At 34.4% G+C, this 23447-nt stretch overlaps 2 protein-coding genes across 3 annotated transcripts; both read right to left on the bottom strand.

Annotated features, from left to right (window-relative positions):
- Window positions 1–3201: 3201 nt before the first annotated feature.
- LOC117344196 lies at window positions 3202–17897 on the bottom strand. 2 transcript variants are annotated; one of them, XM_033906857.1, is made up of 3 exons: window positions 17679–17897; window positions 13747–14074; window positions 3202–6170 (listed from the first exon to the last, which is right to left on the bottom strand). In XM_033906857.1, exons 2-3 carry the CDS (start codon window positions 13789–13791, stop codon window positions 3915–3917), a joined length of 2301 nt encoding a protein of 766 aa, XP_033762748.1. In that variant the 5' UTR covers window positions 13792–14074; window positions 17679–17897; the 3' UTR covers window positions 3202–3914. The 2 variants fall into 2 exon arrangements, with proteins under 2 accessions (XP_033762748.1, XP_033762747.1); XM_033906856.1 differs by lacking the exon at window positions 17679–17897 and having other exon boundaries at window positions 13747–14220.
- A 2369-nt stretch (window positions 17898–20266) lies between these two features.
- LOC117344109 (radixin-like) lies at window positions 20267–22769 on the bottom strand. Its single transcript, XM_033906756.1, has 2 exons — window positions 22706–22769; window positions 20267–22051 (listed from the first exon to the last, which is right to left on the bottom strand). The coding sequence occupies exon 2, from the start codon at window positions 22004–22006 to the stop codon at window positions 21665–21667; it is 342 nt and encodes a 113-aa protein (XP_033762647.1). The 5' UTR covers window positions 22007–22051; window positions 22706–22769; the 3' UTR covers window positions 20267–21664.
- Window positions 22770–23447: the final 678 nt, after the last annotated feature.

Here is a 23447-nt window from a genome sequence, read left to right as displayed (position 1 = left end):
TTGGCTATTAAGAGCAGGGTTTCTTTCAAAATACTGAAGTCCTGTTGGTGATTATGAATGTCGAATGCATCAGGTTTAAATAATGTCTCTCGAAGGGCTTGACACTGTCTCTTTAAAAGATATGAAGTTGACTTTGCGAGCGTAGACGGAAGTTGATACTGAAGAGATCGAGATGAACATCTCGTTTGATCTATGTAAAACAGGAGTCGTTTGAGCTTGAGCGATGTTTAACTTTGCTGACAATGAACAAAAGGTAATTCTAGAATAGATACCAAGTAAGTAGTTTCTGAATGAGGCAAAATGAACTTCTAAGTCTCATGTAAAATCTATCTACGTGTACATAGTACCAGAGACGCATATACCTGATATACAAGTCTCCGATAGTACCGAATGACGAAAATGGCATTTACAGAAATATTTATAAACGGTGTCTCCAGAGAAGAACCTCATGCATGCATTATCTGTGGGCTGTAATAGGGGAAACGTGAAAGTGATATGGGAAGATATTGAGAATTTTTGAAGATTGATCACACTCTGGAAAATGTAAAAGACTTTTGGGAGCAGACCTGAGACTAAGCCCGCCTAAGCTACCTAAATAAGACCATGGCTACTAGAGAGAATCATAGTAACTATCCCAAGCCAAGAAGACTTTAGTTAAGTTTAACGGAATATGTATCATGTATGTTTAAATAATGACAATAGGACATGAACCTCCTAATGAGGTTTGCATATCGTTTATCGTGTATAATCGTGGGCATATGTCGATGGAAATTCTTTTAGCTCATCATATTTTTTTCAAATATAGAAGGCTTGAAGAAGTTTGGTAACCACATATCAAAAACATTTGTGACTTTATGAAAGTGGTTCTACATCAGAAGGGACGTTTGGTCAAATGATTTATCACACAATCCTGTCCTTAGCTTTAAAAATGTAAAATAATTACACAACTGTCCTCCAGAAAAGTAAATGGAATTTACTTGTAAGCAAATGCCTCTAACGTCTTTATTGGATATACATGTTTTAAATCTAAACACAAAGTTAGCAAGGTTGATTTAAGATAAAAGAGCATGCACTGCCCATGCACGTATATGAGTTTACCAGGTACAGGTAATGCCTGTACAATACCTGTACAATACCTGTACAATATCTGTACAATACCTGTACACTTAAATATACATATATAACCATTATTGTCTCATAATAAGTTATGATGCGTCCAACACACCATGTCATCATTCTTGATGCCTGAAGTATCTAGTTTGGTTTGGTTTATTTTATTAAACGTCCTATTAACAGCCAATGTCATTTAAGGACGTACCAGGCTTTGGAGGTGGAGGAAAGCCGGAGTACCCGGAGAAAAACCACTGGCCTGAAGCATTTCCTTCGACTAATTTGTAATGCCCAATCTACTTTGTTGGAATACTTCAGGAGGACAGACATGTAAAAGATACATTTCATAATTTGATATTGATGCACGTTTGTACCGACGAAATCCGTTAATCAATGCCTCCTTAACGGCAAACGCAACATCTTTGGTCATCATCGATGGCCATGCTTGACCTCGTTTCAATTTAATTTGCCCGGATGTAATACTTTGTGAATGTTATTCATGGTTCCCAACTTTCAGTCCTGGGAATGTTTTTAATTGATTGTAATTATATGAGGCGTTCTGTAAGAAATAGCGTTCTAGTTCCGTCGGCGGCACTCACGGATAATGCTCTGTTCCCAAAATAGGAACTAGGATAGTGACAGCGAAACTTCTAGGCATATTAACGACCATCAAACACGACGAAATTTATATCGCTCAGAGAAAAAAAATAGTCGCAATGAGATTATTGGGATCTCGAAGTGTTTATCACTTAGATCTCTCGAAACCTCTTGTTGATTTTTCGAATATAGCGATATGTATTGTAAACCACTGACTATATTATTAACCGAGACTTATAAACGAGAGGTTGAGGAAATATGGATATTACTATCAAGAAATGTAAAATTCACAATAGGAAAATTGAAATTATCATATAACGCTAACACTATCAGTTTAGTGATAAAATTTCCTTGTTTTTATGCTGTGTGTAGAGTTTTCTTTCCTGTCCTTTGATTTTAAAGTAATTAGAGTATATTGGTCGATACGACCAAGAAATCTATAAATGGATTAGTATTTAAAAACTTTTTAAGGTATTTATAAATGTACATCGAATGGTAAAATTTACGGACTTTGGAAGGTCTTTGTTTTGTATTGAATTAAGGCTGTTCTGATAAACTCTCTGTCGGAAGAGAAATTGGCAGTTTGATGGTGTAATAGGCCTTTTTTCACTGATTTGGTAAGGGGCCTTTTTGTCTCATTTTGGGAAGAAAATTGGTGAATTGGGAAAGAAGTTTCATGATAAAACTACGGGGAATTTGGTTAAAATATGAAATCATTTCAATTGGGAATGGATCCTTTTATCGGCCCTTAAAAGCCCTCTGAAGTCAGTAGGACTACCTCACCACCAAACTTTATTTAAATCCACCTTTAATAATTAGATTTTAGCTAGAGTAGACAGTGTCATATCGCTACTATAACCTATATATAATGCTGCAAATGGTAGTAAGAAGTCTTGGTAAAACTAAACCATTATGTTGCTATTTATAGAAGACAAATGAGACAGATATTAGGGTCAATTAATAATGGACCTAATTATGTGTGATAAAGACGTATCGTATTGTAATTTAAAATTCCCATGTAGGATATAAATAGGATATCAAATGTATCATGGTTTTTGAGGTCAAAGTTGAAATATTCATATACATGTATACAGTCTACACGTATAAACTACATGTATATGAATATTCATCGCGAGCTATTTAGTAGTGAAATTAACGTGAACATCCTTCACACACAGAAGTTTTCAAAGACTTTATTTAAAAGTATATAAAATATGCTGTATAGTTGCTGCTATATAAAAATACCTTCACAGTTATGTGGGTTGGTGTGGCTGAAGCACATTTTCATTATAGAAAAATGTCCTTTTCCTATATTTCAGATAGATGAAATCTCGATTTAAGATATGCGGTACGCGAAATTAAACATATTAACATGTTAATCCTATTCATTAATTACTCGTTCATTTTATTGTTGTTTATAGTGTTTGCTGTTTTTACATTTTCTGGAGCAGAACAAAAAATAATGATACATGTAAATAAGAAAAAACTGCAAAATGATTTCTCAGAAGATTTATAAGTTTCTTTAAAAAACATTAAAACGGACAATTTAAATAAAATCTTCATGTCATTGTAACTGTATACTGATTATTGACTTTTATAATTCTCTTAACGTTCAACATAATTCAAGTTAATACGTATATAATATGATCTAGCTTAAACACAACAAAGTATTCCTTAGTTGGAACATAATTATACACCTTATCTAGCCAGTCAGAAGACGTAACAGCGTCATTTTGCTTTCTTTGGGAATGCACAAAATTAATATATATCCAAAAATGTTTGATTTCCACAGGAGTAAATTATACCCACATGTATCTATATATCCAGTAGAAACACATTCTCTTGCTTTAGAAAGTAAACTTCCATGTAATTCCTAACTACATCGTTGATGTCCATTATCACTTACTTCATTTGGTAGTTCCTCCTACCCACCTTATGTTAATCAGAGTTATTGTGAATCACATTAACAGTAGATGAACAACTCAACATGCGTTATGTTGTAATCATTATGTTGTCATGTTTTTTATATTTCTAATATATTCATGTAAATTAAATTTTAATTATAATTTACCATGAATTGATCGTCATTCCAAGCCTCCAGGATTATTTTCCCACACGTTTATTCAAATATGGTGAAAGGCAGCTCGAAGGGAAGATTAAATACGAAATCTTACGAAATCTAATATATATATAGTTGTGTGGTTGTATCATGATGGCCTGTAACTGGTGGCATGCATCTGTTTATATACTTTGGAATGTGGCTTTAGTTTCTTCGGTCCAGTATAACCTCTTTGAGATGTAGGATTACTGTTCGGGGAAAGAACTCGCATCGCATCAGAAAATTGTTGTGATGACTGAGGAATGTAAGCCTTCCTTTTCGCCGAAATTTTAGAACCACCCGTCTTTCCCGCCATTTTTCTGTCAGCAGACGACATCTCACCGAATACAACATTAGATGGAAGGAATTCTGTGAGATCTACGTCGTCTGATACTGAAACGAAACTTTGGTCCGAGTCTAATCCTACACTTCCATCAGAATCGTAGTTCTTGGTTTCTTTTTGCCAATAATCAGTTCCATCATCAGAAACTTGGCCATTTTCCTGTGGTTCTTCGTCATTGTCATCTGCTTCTCCTACACTCGCTAAACGCACAGCGATCTCCATATCACTATCGTTAGGTTCACGGCCTAGGTATTCCGCCATAACAGCTTTTACCTTATCTGTGTTAGTTATCATCAAAGATAACTGCTTTTCAAGTTTTTTCTTTTCATTTTTCTTCTTATGAGCATCTGTCTTGATGTCTGTAATTTTCCCTTGAACGTCGCCGACAAAATGAATAAAATTTGGCCGTAATTCCAGTTCTAATAGAAAGTCTTCCTGAACTACAGATTTCTGGTATTCTAGCAAACCTAGTTCGATTTGTCTTTTTGTTAGTTCTTTATCAAGACTTTCTGCTCTTTTTGACAGTTCCGAATGTTGTAAACTTCCCGGCGGTATGTCTGCGATTTCATCAATTGTTTTCTGTCTTTCATTGAGATATTTTGAGAATTCCTTTTGGGCAGTTTGGAGTTTGCTATCAGCTCTTTCGAAGTTAGCATTAAGTTTATCAACTCTGTCTTCCCTAGTTTTCAACGTTTGCATCTCTTTTGTCAACTCCGTCATTTGACTTTCGTGAGATTGAAGGACCTCGGTGACATTACCAATTCTTGCTTTTATCTTTTGCATGTGATTATTATAAGTCTCCACCGTAGCTTCCATAGACTTTCTTTCCGCCTCCTCTGTTTCCTGAACATCATTCTTTTGCTCTTCCTCTTGAACAGTTTCGACTGGTTCCTCATCTTGTGTTACTTTCCGCCGAAGAGGAAGCCTACCTTTGTATATTCTTTCTGCAATCTTGATCCACTCTCGGGACAGATCGAGTGCTCGGTAACACTTAATAAACACGTCGGGAACAACTCGGAACACAAGTTCAAATGGAGCACAATGTAAATAGTGTACTACTTCGTGATGACTGTCCTGATCGAAATATTCCAGTTTCTGATCCTCTTCCTCCAACAAGCCAGACCATTTTGACATAGTTTCTTCTACTTCACTAACGACATTGTGTATGCGTTTCCTGTCGCTTTCTTTCGGAGCTTCTGGTTTCTTTCCGTTATTTTTCGGAAGACGATTGGAATTTTTCATTTTTCTATTTTTGCGAGTTCCAGACGAATCCGGGGATGTATTGTGTTTTTCATTGTCTGGTGGACTTTGGCTTGTTCGTGATTCGATTGGTTCGTTCGGATCATAGAAGTCTTGGAGAAGAGACCAGTATATGTTGTCATAGAAATAAGTCTTTGACTCGCACAAATACGCCAAATCCTTAGCGAAAGTTGCATAGTGCCGCAAAGCTACAATTTGCCGATCAGTCAATTTTCCATCCCCTGCCTCTATTAATTCTAGACCTTTGATGATATCACGAACCTGCTTTAGAGAAGTAATGCTAACTGTTTTAGTTACTTTTTCATTTTTTGAAGGTATTTTTTCAGTTGTTTCGTTCGAACTGTCACTGCTTTTTGCCGATTTTACAGAGGCTCGATCAGAACTTCTATTTGATTTATCACTTTTTACACTTTTATTGTCAACATCCTTTACCGAAGAACTTTCCTTTTCGTCGTCATTTTCGGGGCTTGATTCTCCTTCTTTGTCTCTTTCTGTGTCATCATCATGGCCATCGGTCGTCTCTTCTTCCTCTTCATTTGCTGCTGCAGCTGCCGCTAACGCCGCCGCTGCAGCAGCCGCTTCTTGTGCAGCTGTTTGAGTTCTTAATTCCGTTGTGACGATTCGGAGTAGATCATAGACACGATCCATGGAGAATCTGGAAATAGCATGGCGGATAAGCTTCTCGAAGGCCGAAAGTTTGCCAGGAAGATCTCCTCGACCGACATAATCGTCTCCTGGTGGACTTGATTCTACCGGCTGTGTCTGAAAGTGGAGAAAGAAGTCATTATAAAATTGCTATGCATTCGCTATCAAATTGCGTTACTAATTCTGAAAGTCGAATTTTTAAAAAGTTAAAAAGTATGAAAATGGGAAAATATAGAGGAAAAATATCAGTAGATCCAAATATACGTTGAAAACACTTGTTAAGCTGTTGAACAAGAAAATGAGTATTATTAAACAGCATTTTCGGTTTCTTCGCGAGATTTTTAAAATTCGACCCGCCTTCATTTAAATCACTTCGCACTTTTCATCAGATCTCTGATAGCATCCCAGCATGTACCTTGTTATCCAAAGACATTCGTGTAAAAGTACCCCGATGTCTGCCTAACACATGCTGATATGTGAAGATATAACTGACTTCACGGAGGGCCACACGAGTGTGATCGTCTTTAAATCTGATAGATATAACCATGTGATCAGTAGATCTGGAAGATTGAGTTACCAGGTCGGCATTTTTGACGCAGTGCCATGCATTGTCAATAGGGTCTAGCCAGTCCTGCCCATGACAATATCAAAATATCAAATAGCCTGTGTGAACCGTGATACCGGTCTATATTCTGTGTGAATCTATACTCGTGTGACCCGTAACAATCTATATCTATCCTACGATCCCGCTAAGATGATAATTTTCTGTCATATGTCATTCTCGTTATATATCGACACATACATAGATATCATTTTATGTTTCAGTGTTGAGTCGTACGTTCCAACACCTTCCAGCAAATTCACTTTTTTATATGACCATATATAACAACTAAACGGTTGGTTAACACCAACGCCACATTGGTTGGTAGAAACCATTTATACAGAACGTGGCATTATACAGATTGGCGCCATTTGACAAATAGTGATAAACGTATGTCGTTGGCCCTAAAAGCCTTGATAATATATTTATTATAGTTCGAAATGCATGTGAATCTTGGAGTGGAAAAGAGCAATTGTAAATCACTGCATGGTAGTTAGAGGCGACTGATGTGTGGGCCCTGGGGGTTTTCCCTAGTCATAGTTCATACAGCCGTGGATTTCCATGTCCGTTTCCTTTGCTAACGTCATATGGTTATGTTTGCTATCCGAATATACTACAGTTTTCTTGAAATGCGAATTTTTTATAATTAATTTTAGGATTTTTGACTGGCATGAGTTATGAACTATTTTTCAAATTATTGTTTTGCTTTTGAGGCTGGTGCCGTGGAAGTGAGGGAGTTTGACACGACCAACGTGGTCCCCACCAGGCATCTTATATTGAGAGTCTCACATATCTGGGAGCAGAAATGATGTTATATGCTTCATTGACATGTTAGGATGATCCCCTTTGATTCAGGATAATCATCTTAGATAAAGGTATACATTATGTATATCGAAGTTTATTTTCAAAATGCGTATCATTTTACGTGTTACATGTATATGGGGTACTTAGATCAAATGCGTGTGACTATAAAGCAGGACCCATCCTTAATGTTCCGGAAATGTGTTTGCTTATATAGCGTTAACATAACTTGTTTAATATTGACATGCCATTTTCACTTTAGCTGTAGCGAATCAGGGTCATCTATAATGCAGCCCTTCTCTTTAATTGTTTGTTCATGTGTAGCTGTAAACGTTTTAATTATGGCATAAATGTATAATTAATATTTGTTTATAAATAATAATACAAAATAAAAGAAATTCTCCCATAATGTATCCTTAATGACTGTACTGATACAGTGTAAAGGCGTTAAGTGCCTGGTAAACACACAGATGTATACATATGAAGTGTATCATATAAATGTATCATATATATTTCACCGTCAGGTAAACAAACCGACAGCCAATACGGCTTCGATCATATTTCCTTTACAGTTCTCGTTATACTGTCATCATTTGTCAAGCAAAAGATTGGCATACAAAAGAAATAAAGAAATTAGGCAAAAGAGAGACTTATAGAGAATAAAGATATATCAAATAAGAAAGGATTTAGTTATATCGTTTAATCATTGTGTGGTACAATACATGCTGAATATATTTTCAAGATATAGTTAATTTATGCCATTACATACTGTATAGCCTGCGTCTGCACAGCATTGTATCAAAGTTTTTGTTTTTTGGTTTTTTGGGTTTTTTTATATATATATATTGAGCTGTACATACTGGTGCTATATCTATCTGCCTTCTATTCTTTTAAAATGTATCATGTGTGTAGGTATTAGGCGTCGATATGATTTTAAATATAGCACCTAATGTATTTTTGCCATATAATAGAACTAAAGTGTAGCAAATTGACTTCCTCAACTTAATGGCATATATATAGTTAATCAAAGCAAAGCATATCTCAACCGCAGTTTTATATTTTCATTTTATCCTCTCAGCATTGTGATGTAGAAATAATATTTGCTCAATGACTATTAGATATTTTTTAATTTCAATAATGAATATTTTTATTTGCAATCTAGCTGACAGAGACCGTCGTTGTATGGTGTGTCCTAGTGTGCTTTATAATTTGAATAAAAAAGATTGAAGACTTTTCAATTAAGTTCCTTTTAAATGTGCACAATGGAGTACCACGAACTTTTTTTTAGTTATATCGATATTTGGAACGTTCTTAATTGAGTGCATTTAATTACCTAAAACCCAAGTCATTACCTTATTTATCGCAATTACATATATTTAAATGGTAGATGTGTACATGCAACTATTCATTATACACCAAGCAATCTGTTTCAGGGCAAATGCAGGAATAGGATAAGAGGCGTATACTAATTTTGAGAATGTAAATTCTGAACTTCCAGTTTCTCTGCCAAAATCAATTCAATCATTAAACTATAATATTACGAAAACACTAAATTAACAAAGATCAATGTATTGCCTACAGTGTAGTTTAATCAGGTTCACACATGTTTGTATAGCGGTAATTGGTATCGGCTAAGGTAGTATGTTTGTTTATGTTTTAACAATGAAATAACGATCGTATCACCTATACATAATATCGATAACATGTTTTCCTTTTAAATATATTTTTCAACACAGGGTCAAACAAAAGTTTATTCCCGCTAAGGCTAAAGCTATCTGGCCTCTAGGTCGTCTCCTAGACATAAAACAATTTGATAAATACCACATCCTTCCTTCTGGAGCGTGTTTCTTATCGGTAAGATGGCCTTCATGATCATTTTGATAAATTTAATCTCCTCATGCCCATGTGCTTTACCGCACGACCCGTTTATATATAGATATAAGTACTACCTGACCAAATTTACAATACACTAGAAATTTAATGACCTTCTCCTTATTGTAACAGATACACAAAGGCACTTTTGATCGCCCCCTGTCAACAAACAGATACCTGTGTTTAGTGGTTAAACATTCGTTGTACTGGAACTAAAAGAAGTCAGTCAAACATAGGCAGATTTTACAAGTGGCTGTTGAATGGACACTTTTGAAAACTGAAAAGTGTTTTCTAATCGTTTTCAACTAATTTTTGATGTTAAGGTAATTGGTATACAATTATATTTAACTAAGGTAAATGTTGTTTTTTTTTATGTTTGAATAGATATGAAAAGATTTGTTGGAATTTCGATAATGAGATATGAGAACGTTCCTACCACCATGAATATCTCCAGGTTAAGGTTGTTGACCTGAAAATTTGGTTCCCCTTTGAAGAAGAAAATACTTTTTACCGTTGTTGGTACAGTATTTTCCCCATCATGATTATGATTATGGTGTATTCTGTCAAGTTTTGAGAGAACTGTTAATGTGAAGAGTGAATACTGAGTGAGAAATGCTAATAGTACACAATCATGCATCGCCAACCTTACCAGGTAGTTATCTTTAAACTTGTGTTAGAGTGGATACTTTAAAGAGTTAATGTGTTATGCATATAGTAACATTCAAAAACATGCAGACATGCCACAATACTATGCATGATGAATTTCATCTCATACGGTATATATGTACTGGGGGCTTCAATAGTCGGCCACATAACCCAAGGGTGAATATCCTAGGTTGCCGGTTCGACAATCCCTACCCATTTCAATTCGTATTTATCGGGAAATTAAGAAAGGGACCGGTGTGTTCTATTGTAGTTTTGTCCATGAGCAAGAGTCTTACTCTTATTGCTCTGCATTGCATGCATTTGGCATCCCGTATGTTATACAGTCAGGTAGTCACCAACTACTACATGGATACATTGCCTCAAAATGACCCTGGCTGTTAACGGGGCCATCAACTCCACAAACTGGATCCTATGACACTGTGACCGATATTGATTATCATAGCACAATATCAATACAAGGCCTTAAACATTTTGGTGTATAAATTAATACACAACGCGATATCAACTAAATGCTTATGGCAACTTGTAAAGGTTGATTGCGATTACGTTTACTAAGTATGTGCTGCTATATTAAGGTTCCATGCTGGATTTAATTCAATGGTACATTTATTTCACTTACGTATTTCGTCTTAATTGGCAATCAATCAAAACAGTAGTGCACATGTGTATACCTAATGTATGGTACCGAATCCTTGCACCAGGGCATTTAAATAATCTACTTCTTTACAATAGACCTTATCTTATTATATTTTTATATCTGGTGAGTGTTTTATTTGATCGATGTTTTTTATGTAAAGTAAACGCCATCAGATGTGAAAGCTAAAATTAAATATTTAAATTATCAAGACAAGACCTCGTTAAAGACATCGTTACGAGAGTGGAGAAGGGGTAGATTAGTTTAAATAACTCGTGTCCAATCCCTTGTTCATTGTTTGATTGATAATAAATATATTTTAAACTGAAACCCATAAATGGTAAATTCCATCTTATTTCCAAAAGTACACATTTGCTGAATAACGGTTTTTGTTATATATATATATATATTTCAAAAATGGTTCTTTTCCTCTCAGTATTATAACAGTTTTACTTTACATTCAAAACATTGTACATTCCATATCGATCCGGGAGTGTCCATGATTTGCAGCAGTTTACTTTCAGCATTGTGGTGACTTCAGCAGTTATACAATATCTGATTGTGTTGCTTTATGCAGCAGGGAATTAATAGAACGATAGAGTGATTAAAGGGACATTCCTTTGTTTAAATAAAGTGTAAGTCGCAAAATAAAACTTAATGGGAAATGTTTATTTTTTCCCTTAAGTAGTAAAAGTTATCCTCTTTACTTTAATACGGAAGTTATACTCTCAAGGAAAACACAAAGTGCTTTCAGTATTATATCCTCAAAATTCTCAATTCGACCCGAAGCATCCCTAATTACCGCAAAGGCAGACGGTATTTGTGTACGAAACGTCATTTTTCTGTACATCTACTTTCATAAATGATAGGCACAAAAACTCATCCTCATTCGGGTATATACTTTATCGATAGCATTTTGCACGTTTCTGATGTCTGAACGAAGGAATGTCTCTCAGAATACTGTTGTATAAATGTCATTGTGAATCATGACATATGTATACTCACATTACATAAAACATACATGTTAATACCAAAAATCGATTTTTTTTTATGCTTTCAAAAATCATCGTAAACGCGTTAGATTGTCGTCAATTGTTTGTTTTCGTTTTAAAATTGTTTAAGGTTCAGACATGTTTTACGACAACAGAACCAGCGTTATTTACTGTTCCCAAGCCAAGATATAATGACAGGGTTAAATGAGTAGTCGTCTAGCCTTGAGAGGCTCACTGATCACATTACCTACGTCGAGTTACCGGGTTTTTAATGTATAACATTGTTGATTCATACGTATTTTTCATGGTTCATTAGCAAGTACATTAATGACATTTATGTTCATATAACAGTGTTCAATATAACGTAACTCTGTGGTCTTTGGTTGTTACACATTGTACATCATAACGTAACTCTATGGGGTCTTTAGATGTATAACGTATCCCATAATTTCGTATCTTTATGGGTTCTATGGCTGTAGAGTGTTTTCCCATAACTTCTTTTCTCTATGGAGTATATGGTTGTATAACGTTTTCCGATAATTAGGTATCTTTATGGGTTCTATGGCTGTAGAATGTTTTCCCATAACTTCTTTTCTCTATGGGGTATATGGTTGTATAACGTTTGCCCATAATTAGGTATCTTTATGGGTTCTATGGCTGTAGAATGTTTTCCCATAACTTCTTTTCTCTATGGAGTATATGGTTGTATAACGTTTTCCGATAATTAGGTATCTTTATGGGTTCTATGGCTGTAGAATGTTTTCCCATAATTTCTTTTCTCTATGGGGTATATGGTTGTATAACGTTTTCCCATACTTAGGTATCTTTATGGGTTCTATGGCTGTAGAATGTTTTCCCATGATTACTTTTCTCTATGTGTTCTATAGTTGTAGAACGTGTTCACATAATTAGGTATCTTTATGGGTTCTATGGCTGTAGAATGTTTTCCCATGATTACTTTTCTCTATGTGTTCTATAGTTGTAGAACGTGTTCACATAATTTCGTAACTCTATGGGGTCTATGGTTGTATGATAATGTACATTATAACGTAACGCTGGGATCTATGGTTGTTACACATTTTACATTATAACGTAACTCTATGGGGTCTATAGATTATAACGTTTTTCCATGTATCTCTATGGGGTATATGGTTGTATGATAATGTACATTATAACGTAACGCTGGGATCTATGGTTGTTACACATTTATATTATAACGTAACGCTATGAGGTCTATATATTATAACGTTTTTCCATAGTTATGTATCTCTGTGGGGTATATGGTTGTATGATAATGTACATTATAACGTAACGCTGGGATATATGGTTGTTACACATTTGACATTATAACGTAACTCTATGGGGTTTATAGATTATAACGTTTTTCCATAGTTATGTATCTCTATGGGGTATATGGTTGTATGATAATGTACATTATAACGTAACTCTATGGGGTCTATAGATTATAACGTTTTTCCATAGTTATGTATCTCTATGGGGTCTATGGTTGTATGATAATGTACATTATAACGTTACTCTATGGGGTCTATAGATTATAACGTTTTTCCATAGTTATGTATCCCTATGGGGTCTATGGTTGTATGATAATGTACATTATAACGTAACGCTGGGATATATGGTTGTTACACATTTTACATTATAACGTAACTCTATGGGGTCTATAGATTATAACGTTTTTCCATAATTATGTATCTCTATGGGGTATATGGTTGTATGATAATTTACATTATAACGTAACGCTGGGATATATGGTTGTTACACATTTTACATTATAACGTAACTCTATGGGGTCTATAGATTATAACGTTTTTCCATAATTATGTATCTCTATGGGGTATATGGTTGTATGATAATGTACATTATTACGTTCTTTAATGGTTCCATCGTTGTATAACGTATATATGATAATCCATTACGTACCTAGGTGTCACATATACATTATAACATTTTGTAAACTATTACATACTACTGTGTGTTTATGATTTTTTTAACATCATTCATTAACATAACATTATTCCTGAGTTTAAGGTTTCATCACATTGTGTATTACTAGATACCTTTATGGAATATATATATAATTGTATGCAATTGTACATGATTACGTACCTTAATGATCTTCTCTATGTCACTGGATACGTCATTCGTCAGCATCTTTGCTCAGTTGATTTATGGTTTCAATAAAGAACTTTCACTTTGGTCACTCAATGGACATTATCACGTGTGTCCGTTATTCATTCGTTGATTAGCACCGCTACAATGTATATGTATATTGTTCCAGAGAAATTGATTACATTAAACGAATATTCACATTTTCTCATACAAAAGATCTTCTGATCCATAGAATCATGCCTGTTGTGTATGTTAGTTCCTCTTTTCCATGTCCCTGAACCATAGGTCAGTTTGAATTCTAGGGCTGCTTGACCATCGAATGAACCTACAAGACGAAGACATCATAGCTGAACAATAGATGTCCCAATACACAACAAAAGCGTTACGTCAATAGAACTATCGACCGAGTGAGAAGGGTAACAAACATCCATATCCTATGTACCGGGCCATCGTTGTCAGACGACAAGTCCTTGACACTATAGGGCCACAAACCAGTAAGTACATATAACCATTCGTAGGTATACTCGTACATAGATCTATTTACACTCCGAATTAATTCGATAACAGGGATTTAATTTTCTGGTATGACGGTTCTTTCATTCTGTAGAGGTGATCATGAGTTTTAGGTCATGCTTGGTGGAACATTTGATTGGACTATGCACATTATTTAAGGTGTTATGAACAGGCGTGGATATCCACTATACTTACGTGGTAATTTCTGGTGTAACACACATGAGCATATCGAATTTGAAGGACGGATATATATATATATATATATAATTACCGTACATATTTTATGAACATGCTATACTTTAACCTTGCATAATTTAGGACCAATATACCTTTAAAAGATTGTTTCTTGGTATAACAAGTTAATTACACTGGCAACGAAAATTTGAAGCTTTGGTTTGGTTTATTTTGCTTAGCGTCCTATTAACAGCCCTGGTCATTTAAGGACGTGCCTGATTTTGGAGGTGGAGGAGAGTCAATACCAGGCAACTGCCCCACGTGGGTTTCGAACCCGCAACCCAGCGGTTGAGGACTAGTGATAAAGTGTCGGGATCAAATTTGAAGCACGAAAACAGGGCTCAATAATCTACTGAAAGTTGTAAATACAACAAAGTTATTAAGATAAGCTCTCGTATTATTACGTCACGCCTTTGCCATGACGTCAAAATAAGTTTGACGTTAAAACGAGGTTACTGGCATTCCTTTCGTTTTATTTGGAATTTCTCCTGGGTATACACACTTCAACCCCTTAGCTTCACTGACGAGAAAGACGAACCTCAAAATGATACGGAGTGGGGGACTTTAAGTTATTATTCTAATTTTCCGATTATTCTTCTTCCGCCGTAATATTCTCGAAATCTTCCGGAAGGAATTTTATTAATTAAACTTAACGCAAGGGTTCTTATGGTCAGGGTGTGTGCAGTGGACAATTTTTTCGGAACGGTCGAAATTGATCAATGTTTAAATATTGTCCGAATTGATGAAATTCGATATATAAGTCAACCATGGGACACTTTCGTAACCTCAGTTTCATGTTTCATGTTTCATGTCCTAGCCTCTGATCGGTCGCAATTTAATTATCGTCCGATTGCGATGAAATTCGGTATGCAGGACTGTAGGTACACCGTATGGATCACTTTTGTAACAACAGTTTCACATTCAAACAAAATGGCGGTCATTTCCTGCCATCTGATTGGTCAAAATTTAAATATCGTCAGATTTTGATGAAATTTGGTATATAGGAACACTATTAGATATCGGTCATTTTACCTCAGTTTCACATTTTAACAAAATGATCGCCATTTACTGGACTCTGATTGGTCGACATTTAGATAAATTCAACCGTGTGGGTTTGAGTGTCATAGTCATCATATTTACATCTTCGGAACTATGGGGGCATTTGGCGTACTTCTGTAATGGTATTCCCATTACAATTGGTACTTGTGAAATTTGCTTTTTGTCTTTTGCATCTACAAGGACAAAAGACACAAATATTAACATCCTTTTCATGCTGACTGACTGGATTAATACTATAGGGCTAACAATGAGTTAAGCTACATCATACAGCTGTTTGGTTCTTCTTGGACTCGTCGGTGATGCTAGCTAGGGGACTGAAGTTAACTTCTATTGGAAAGTGTTTATAGCTGATGTCTTCGCAAATCCTTACCGTTGATATAAGACTGTCTACCAAGTTATAAAGATTTAAAACGCCTAGCTTAGAGTAAATCTATACTACAATTTAAATGTTCAGACAACGGAAATTAAAGTCGATAAATCTTAAAAGGTTCATAAATATCAAATATACCTGTGAATAGATATTGTTCCATCGTCAAAGGCAGAATTTTCTGTTGGCGTACCAGGCCTGTATATAAAATAAACACCCATCATTTGTAGCCCTGCCATTACAGGAAACAGCAAAAGAAAAGACTACTTAAGCTGTTTTTGTTTGTTTGGAGATGCATACATTTACAAATGTAAACATTATTTATTTTACAGCAATTGCGAAACAAGTTATATCAACTTATGATAATCACGTTTGTTGACCCGGATGGTAGCTTGCTAGAAGTCTTACTGTGGAAGGAACAGAGGAAAATCCACGTGGTCAGATAAGTGACCCCATACCCTTTCACGTCAGATCGGGGAATCGAACTCTGGCTGCCTAGTTGAAAAGCAAGTGTGTTAAACTGTTCCGGCCAGACCAGCCATGACCACACATTTACAGTCCCCTTTATATTTGTTTATCCTGACCATAAATTGCTTCTTCACCATCAAGTATAAACTTTTATGTAACATGTTTGGCAAATATTGTCCATTAAAATGACTTAATAATATATAAATATATCATTTAGAGTCGACAGTGATTTTTTTCTATTTATTTTTTTCTAGCTATACGAGGATAGAATAAAAGGATGCACGAATGCATCGCACCACTAATACTGTCAATCATCGCTATCTCAAATTTTGATAACACGAAAACCGTGCTTATCTCGAAGTAAAAATTCAGCCCTAAGATTCATTATAAAATATCCTCAGTTACCTCGAACACTCAGGAAATCTCGAACTATGTCTTTACCATACTGACTTCGAGACAAGGAGGTTCGATTTTATCTCATATTATAACAAAACGGAAGGCTAACAACATTTAGCTTTTAAATGTAAAAAGAATGTGAAGATTAAAGAGATTATGAAACTCAACTCTGTATTATCAATAAGCGAAACAGAAGTTCAAATATCCTTTTACCCTTTGGCAGACTTGTTTATACATGCTTACTGACAGTTCATAGGAGAGCTGTAAAATGTTTTTCTGCTACTTTGAAATCACTCGTATTGATTTCCATTAAATATTACATTAAAGGCCACACATGTATTTATATAATTAATGCATATAAACGATATAATGAAATTCACAGTACAAGCTTGCAGTATTGGAGAATCGAATCGATAAATATTAAAGATGAATATTATATAGAAGGTTTATTCCGAGTATTTATCAACAGCAGAGAAAGTTCGCAAGTTTGACATAGAAAGAGCTACTCCAAATGGCAAATATCGACAAGAACGCAAGAAAGACGAATCTCATATATCCTGTTATTTTGCATCTAAATTAAGATAGCTAATATATGGGCACAAGAGGTCTGCTTACCTATGTGATTTGGCTTTACTGTACATATACAGAAAAGGAATATTCATCAATTGTCCTTTATGTGAAGTCTGATTAAATAATTATAATTATTCATCATGTTTAAAAAATATGCAAGTTCTATGGTAGAGCAATCTGTTAATATACACTTTGTTGAGTAGATTTTATGAGCCTCGATATATTAACAAAAGCAAAAAATACATCCCTACTGAATTATGCTTATAAGTTGTATTGAATTTATATATATTATTATATATGTATAATATGTATTGATACTTACCAGCAGTCAAATCATATGTGTTTCATGTTAGCGTTTCTTAACATTTCACTATTTCTCCTCAATCGTATGCACGTATTGCTGTCAAAGTTATGTTGCCATCAGCAAATTCCACAGGTTGACTGGGGTTTGTAATCTATGCCTAGCTCAGCAGACTGGTATATCATATGTAACAAGATCTAAAGAAAGTATTTAACATCCTAGCCTGACACAAGAAAACATTTAAAGAGAAATGTACACTTGTTATCGGGTGACTATATAGCTATTTATCAATCCGCCGTCGTAGTGTCAATATATGCTTGTACCCAAAGGTCTATAGAAAACACTGTTCTAACTTAACGACACACACACACACAGTACCTCAGTAACATGCCCAGTATCAATACCGAATGTTGACCGGACAGCCTACAGACTTTTAATTATTTTATCGTTCGTTTTATTTTATATTTTTCAGATGGAGGGATATCCAGTACGTATATTCTACAGAATAGAGAAACCTCCTTACTCTGGACACTTCCATTCCTTGATAACATATTTATTTTAATGGTCTAAAGATGGTTTTACTTCAAGTACATAAACTTGATCTCCTATTGAGGAGCTGATATCAAAGAACTATGTACCTATGATTTCATAAAATCTCTTTATGCCTTTGTAAACTTAATTCTAACGAAAAAAATAACCATTTCTTACGAACTACAATGTACATTCGATTTCAAGAATAATCCAGAAAAAGAATCACATTTCAAACGTTGAATACATCATTTCCAATAGTACACTATTTATTTATCATTGTTTTAAGTTGTTTTAAACAAAAAACGGGGAGTTTCATGTTTGTACATTTTATATTAACTTATTTTTAAGTTGTATACTATTGCATTCATATGTGTGTGTCTTTTTTCTTCTTCTTCTTTTTAATCATCAATGGAGCTATCAGTCTATTGTTAGAGCCACACAGACTAATTAAAGAGCCGATCAGACAATACTTCACGGTTCGACAGAGATATAGTGCTGGAATCTCGGGTTCTTTACATTAATACAATGTCGCACTATAATGAGGATCTAATATCCAAGTGTCGTCGATGACTTATTATAGATTTGTAGATTTATTGTGGGATTAAATTATCTAACGCGTTAACAATGTATTGTGTCTCTTGTCCTCCTTTGGAAGAAAGCATGGTCAGATTATCGGTACATAGTTTAATCAAGTTGGTCTACGATTACATACATTTATACATTAACGTGACGTTAGAGCAGATGAATTTGACGCAAAAGAAATGCATTTTGTCACTGTGCGTTGACAAGTTATCATACATGTATATGAATGGATTCCCGAAAGAAAAAGAATGAAATATACAAAAATTGAATTGATTTCTCTGTAACAGAAACTCATGAAGATGCAAGGCATCGGATAAACTTCAGGATATAACACGTGAATTTAAAGCATCTGTGAATGAGAAAATGAAAAGGCATGCATCACTTGTTTAAGATTTAAGAACTAAAAAGGCTATTATAGTTGTATCATGAATATAATGTTCTAATTTTTAATAAGAATGCAAAGAGGATGACTAACAATTGCACATGTAATGATAGAGACTGATTTTGACCCGTTTGTAAATATTTCATCATACCTTTTAAACACCACACGATCAAAAGTAAATTAATGCATTGAATTGCATTCTGTACACTAATTTTCAGATAATGTAATATTCGTATAACCAAAGTTGTTGCTTGTCATGTTTTAATTGCATGCAAGACATTTGACACTATTGGACAATACCATAGGGAAGTAATTCATGATTAATCTATTGTTTTACCAGTCTTGTTTTTCACAGCCGGTCATTATGAATTTTTATCACGTGATACTATTTTAGCCAATCAGAAAGCATGAAATATATTATTTTGTTATAAATACTTGTATGCATGAACAAATAAAATAACTGATAATTACCAGATGATTTCAATTGGTAGATTAATCATTGATGATACTACCGGTTTTAACTTTCCGGATTTCATGTGGGGAGGTACATATCCAACTTGAGGTTTTACGTTAGGTGGGTATTGCTTAATTAATTAATCACGGATACTATTGATTATTATTATACCAACAGAAAACTATGTAATACTTATTTGACATGTATTCCGAAATGTTTCCAAAATTCCAGCCAGTTCACAAGTTCTAACGAACTGATTAACTGCTCTCAGGGAAGGGGTGTTGGGACATATTTCTTATCTTATGAATTGCTTCATCAAAAGCCATACAAGTAAAGCTTGACATCTTCTGTTGTATACATAGGATGACTCGGCATCGTGGTTCGTTTTCAGGACACCAAGTCTTAGAAACATGACACAGATTTGAATTACGTAAAACAGTATATCAAAGTTATCTATCTTTGTCTTTCGTACTGTCCTGTACGTGACCTCTGCAGTGACTCTCAGTTCATACAATACCAAAACAATACAAATGAAATGAATGTATAGTTACTACATATAACATGATATGATCAGATCCTTTTATTACGATTTATTATAAAATATATTTCAATAAGATAATACAAATACAATTATAGATATCAAATATTTTGTACAGAAATTCTGTATGAGCACTTGATTGAAATACACATAATTGATATGAATTACTTCATTTGGACAATAAGAAATATCACAACAGTAAGAAGATAAGCTACATGTAGAATTAGTTTTTTTGTCATTGTTTTACATGCACTGCACTATGTTGCTGCGTGCATTCAAATCAACAATACTGAAATAAGATTCGATAAGTAAAACATATTTTGTTATGAAGAAAGGTATTGTAAACAGATAATATAATTAAATAAACATCAAAGTATTGACAATGTTTAAATAAAGATTAACAATGTTCCTGTCATCAAAATCACATATCGGTAAGTGCTAAAATAACATGGTCACGTTTCTGAGTATTTACAAACCTTCTAGAAAAACCTTCATGCTTATACCCCTGCCCAAGCAAGAACCACATAAAACTCGACAGCTCGCAATTCAATGTACCAATATATTAAGTAGTTCACTCCCATGGGTGTCAGCAAGGTGGAGTCAATATGTGTATACATTCAAACCGTCATTTCATACTGATTATCTAACCAAGTTTGAATTGTTTCCATTCCATTCCCTATATACATTTTGTAAACTATATATCAAGTTTACCCCTCCCAGGAGTAACCTAGAAATCCAAGGATTATGAAAATCACAATTTTGTTAAAGCATCTAAGAAACCTTCCACCTATGAAGAATACATTCTGATCTTGGTTGAGAAGTTTTTTGGAAATTTCAGTCAACTTGACAACCTTTTACCCCGCCCCTTCGGTTCCTGAACAAATAATTCACAATTTTGTTTCTGTATCATTTCATTAAAACACGAAGTATCGGAAATTTTGCCAATGACGGCACCAATTACTTCCCTTTTCCTTGTAACTTCGAAAATAACAAAACTCGAGAGAACAACTAAAAATTCGGCAGCACTGACTGTTACTTTAGACCCAATGTAGTAAGAATACATTGAAGTAAAACTATAGAAAATATAATAATTCAAATAATAATGCAGCTTCACCGTTTCCGAGAAAAAATTGCTTTAAAATTCTGTCAAAATCGCAGAGATGGAGCCATCGAAAAAAAAACGAAAACATAAAGCTAATACGTTATTTCAAAGTATAATTGGCAACCATTTCATCAGGAAGAATCAAATATTGGTAGTTCAACTGTTGTTGTAAAATTTTCATCTCAACTGACAACTTCCATTCGACGACGATGCACTTATAAACTTTGTAAATGTTAAACTCAACTTTGAAATAACTATCAATCAAATGTTATTCTGTTTTCTTGCTGATTTCAAGAACGGCATCGGGAAATATAACCTGACTTGAGTATACAGTTCCCGGTGTCATCATACAAGCTGCAAAGTCAATTTGATAGTGTTGATGATGTTGGTGGTAGTTAGGGTATAGAATACAAAACTACTATTCTTTCATTATTTGTGCACTTTTAAGATTGGTGTTGCTCATGGACATGCCTTTTTCAGCGCTGACATCTAATTGTCCCCTAATTTTATTTATTGCTGACGCGAATCTTTGCTTTTCTAATACCGCTGCTTCTAATTCTACCGTCTTCTGATTCAACTGCTGTTGAAGAATTTCTTGGTCTCGTCTGCTTCTTTCCAATGCTCTGTTCTTCTCTTCCAATTCTTTCTTCAGTTCATTGCACTCGGCAGAAAGTTCTTTTATGCGCTCGTTTAATTCATTTAGTTGTTTTTCGACCTTTTTCTCCATTTTCTCCTCAGATATTTTTATCTTTTGATCCATTAATTTCACGAGTTCGTCAAATGTTCCTGATGATGTTGTGCTTATCTATAACAAATAGAAAATTCATTCAGGCATTTTCATGAACACATTGTTGTAAATACTAATTTTAATTATTTTACAACAAACATTTTCGAGGCAATCCGCCCCTTTATCAAAACACAAAAATACAAATACAATCACATAATATATATAAGAAGTACTGGAAATACAATAAAATACAATAAGAATAATGTTTTAGTAACTGGAGAAACAACAATGAACCCTTCGGCAAACGTGGGCCGAATGCGGATACTAGCGTGACTGTATCATGTTCAACACTAGAACGCTATGCGACCAACAATAAGAAACATTATTCTTATTGTATTTTATTGTATTTCCAGTACTTCTTATATATATTATGTGATTGTATTTGTATTTTTTGTGTTTTGATAAAGGGGCGGATTGCCTCGAAAATTTAACAAGCCTCATTGTCCACACTGTTTGAATTACTTCTTTGCCCCATAAATATATATATTATATATCTGTGCAAAGGTAATAAACAAGAGGTATTGATGTGTTTTGACAATAGGTGGATTCTCCGAAAAAGACCATTAACTTGTCTGTACTGACGCTTTTACTTAGTTTATATACTTATTGTTCTAACAAACCATATGTAAGACAGCGTGTAACTATCATAAATATCAAATTAGGAGAACTGACCTTTTCTTGTCTCAACTGAAGATTGGCACCGTCTGCAAAGTGGAAAGAAGGAGATTGACATACAAGATTGTTTAACGTTTTTTAAAAATTTGTTGGCAATTTGCCTGAGTTTAATTAAGTCATAGGATAATTATTTAAATATTTTTCTTCCGTTTCTTATAATTTCCCTCAAATCGAAGTGGGGAACTTATTGTCATTGCTCTGATTTCCTAGCATGGTTTCGTTGCCACACAGAAACCAAACTTCCGATTAGTCGAAATTAGAATATTGTTCATTTTAAGAATATTTGGTACATGTATATAGGGGTATTGGGGGACTGCAAGTACTGCCGCTATACCTGTATATAAAAAAAAAAAAAAATTCGGATCAAAATCGAAAAAAAGAAACGTCAATTAGTATCTTACGGTTGCTTTCCGTCCCGAAGAAGAGATAAATAGCTGCATTTTTAAAGAAAACTGTTTATGGGTTATTGCTTTTTTTCTGGTATCATCGCGATAGAAATATGTGTACTGCATTCAAAAGTTGACGGTTTGGCAAAGAAAATCAAACAGTGTTCAACCGATAGACATTTTTTCCTGAAATATTAATAATTGAAATGTTATTTCTTAAACTTCTGTGATATAATAAACCAATGCCCCGCCTTTTAGAAATTTACTCACTCGGTGTATTTCATGAAATTACACATTAAAAGTTGAAATAAGCAACACATGTACCATCATTATGAACATGATCAATGATTCTT

Source organism: Pecten maximus, chromosome 15 (genome assembly GCF_902652985.1).
Source record: "Pecten maximus chromosome 15, xPecMax1.1, whole genome shotgun sequence".
Lineage (NCBI taxonomy): Eukaryota > Metazoa > Mollusca > Bivalvia > Pectinida > Pectinidae > Pecten > Pecten maximus.
The sequence above is the reverse complement of the archived record's forward strand: the minus strand, read 5'-3'. Positions and strand labels throughout refer to the sequence as shown.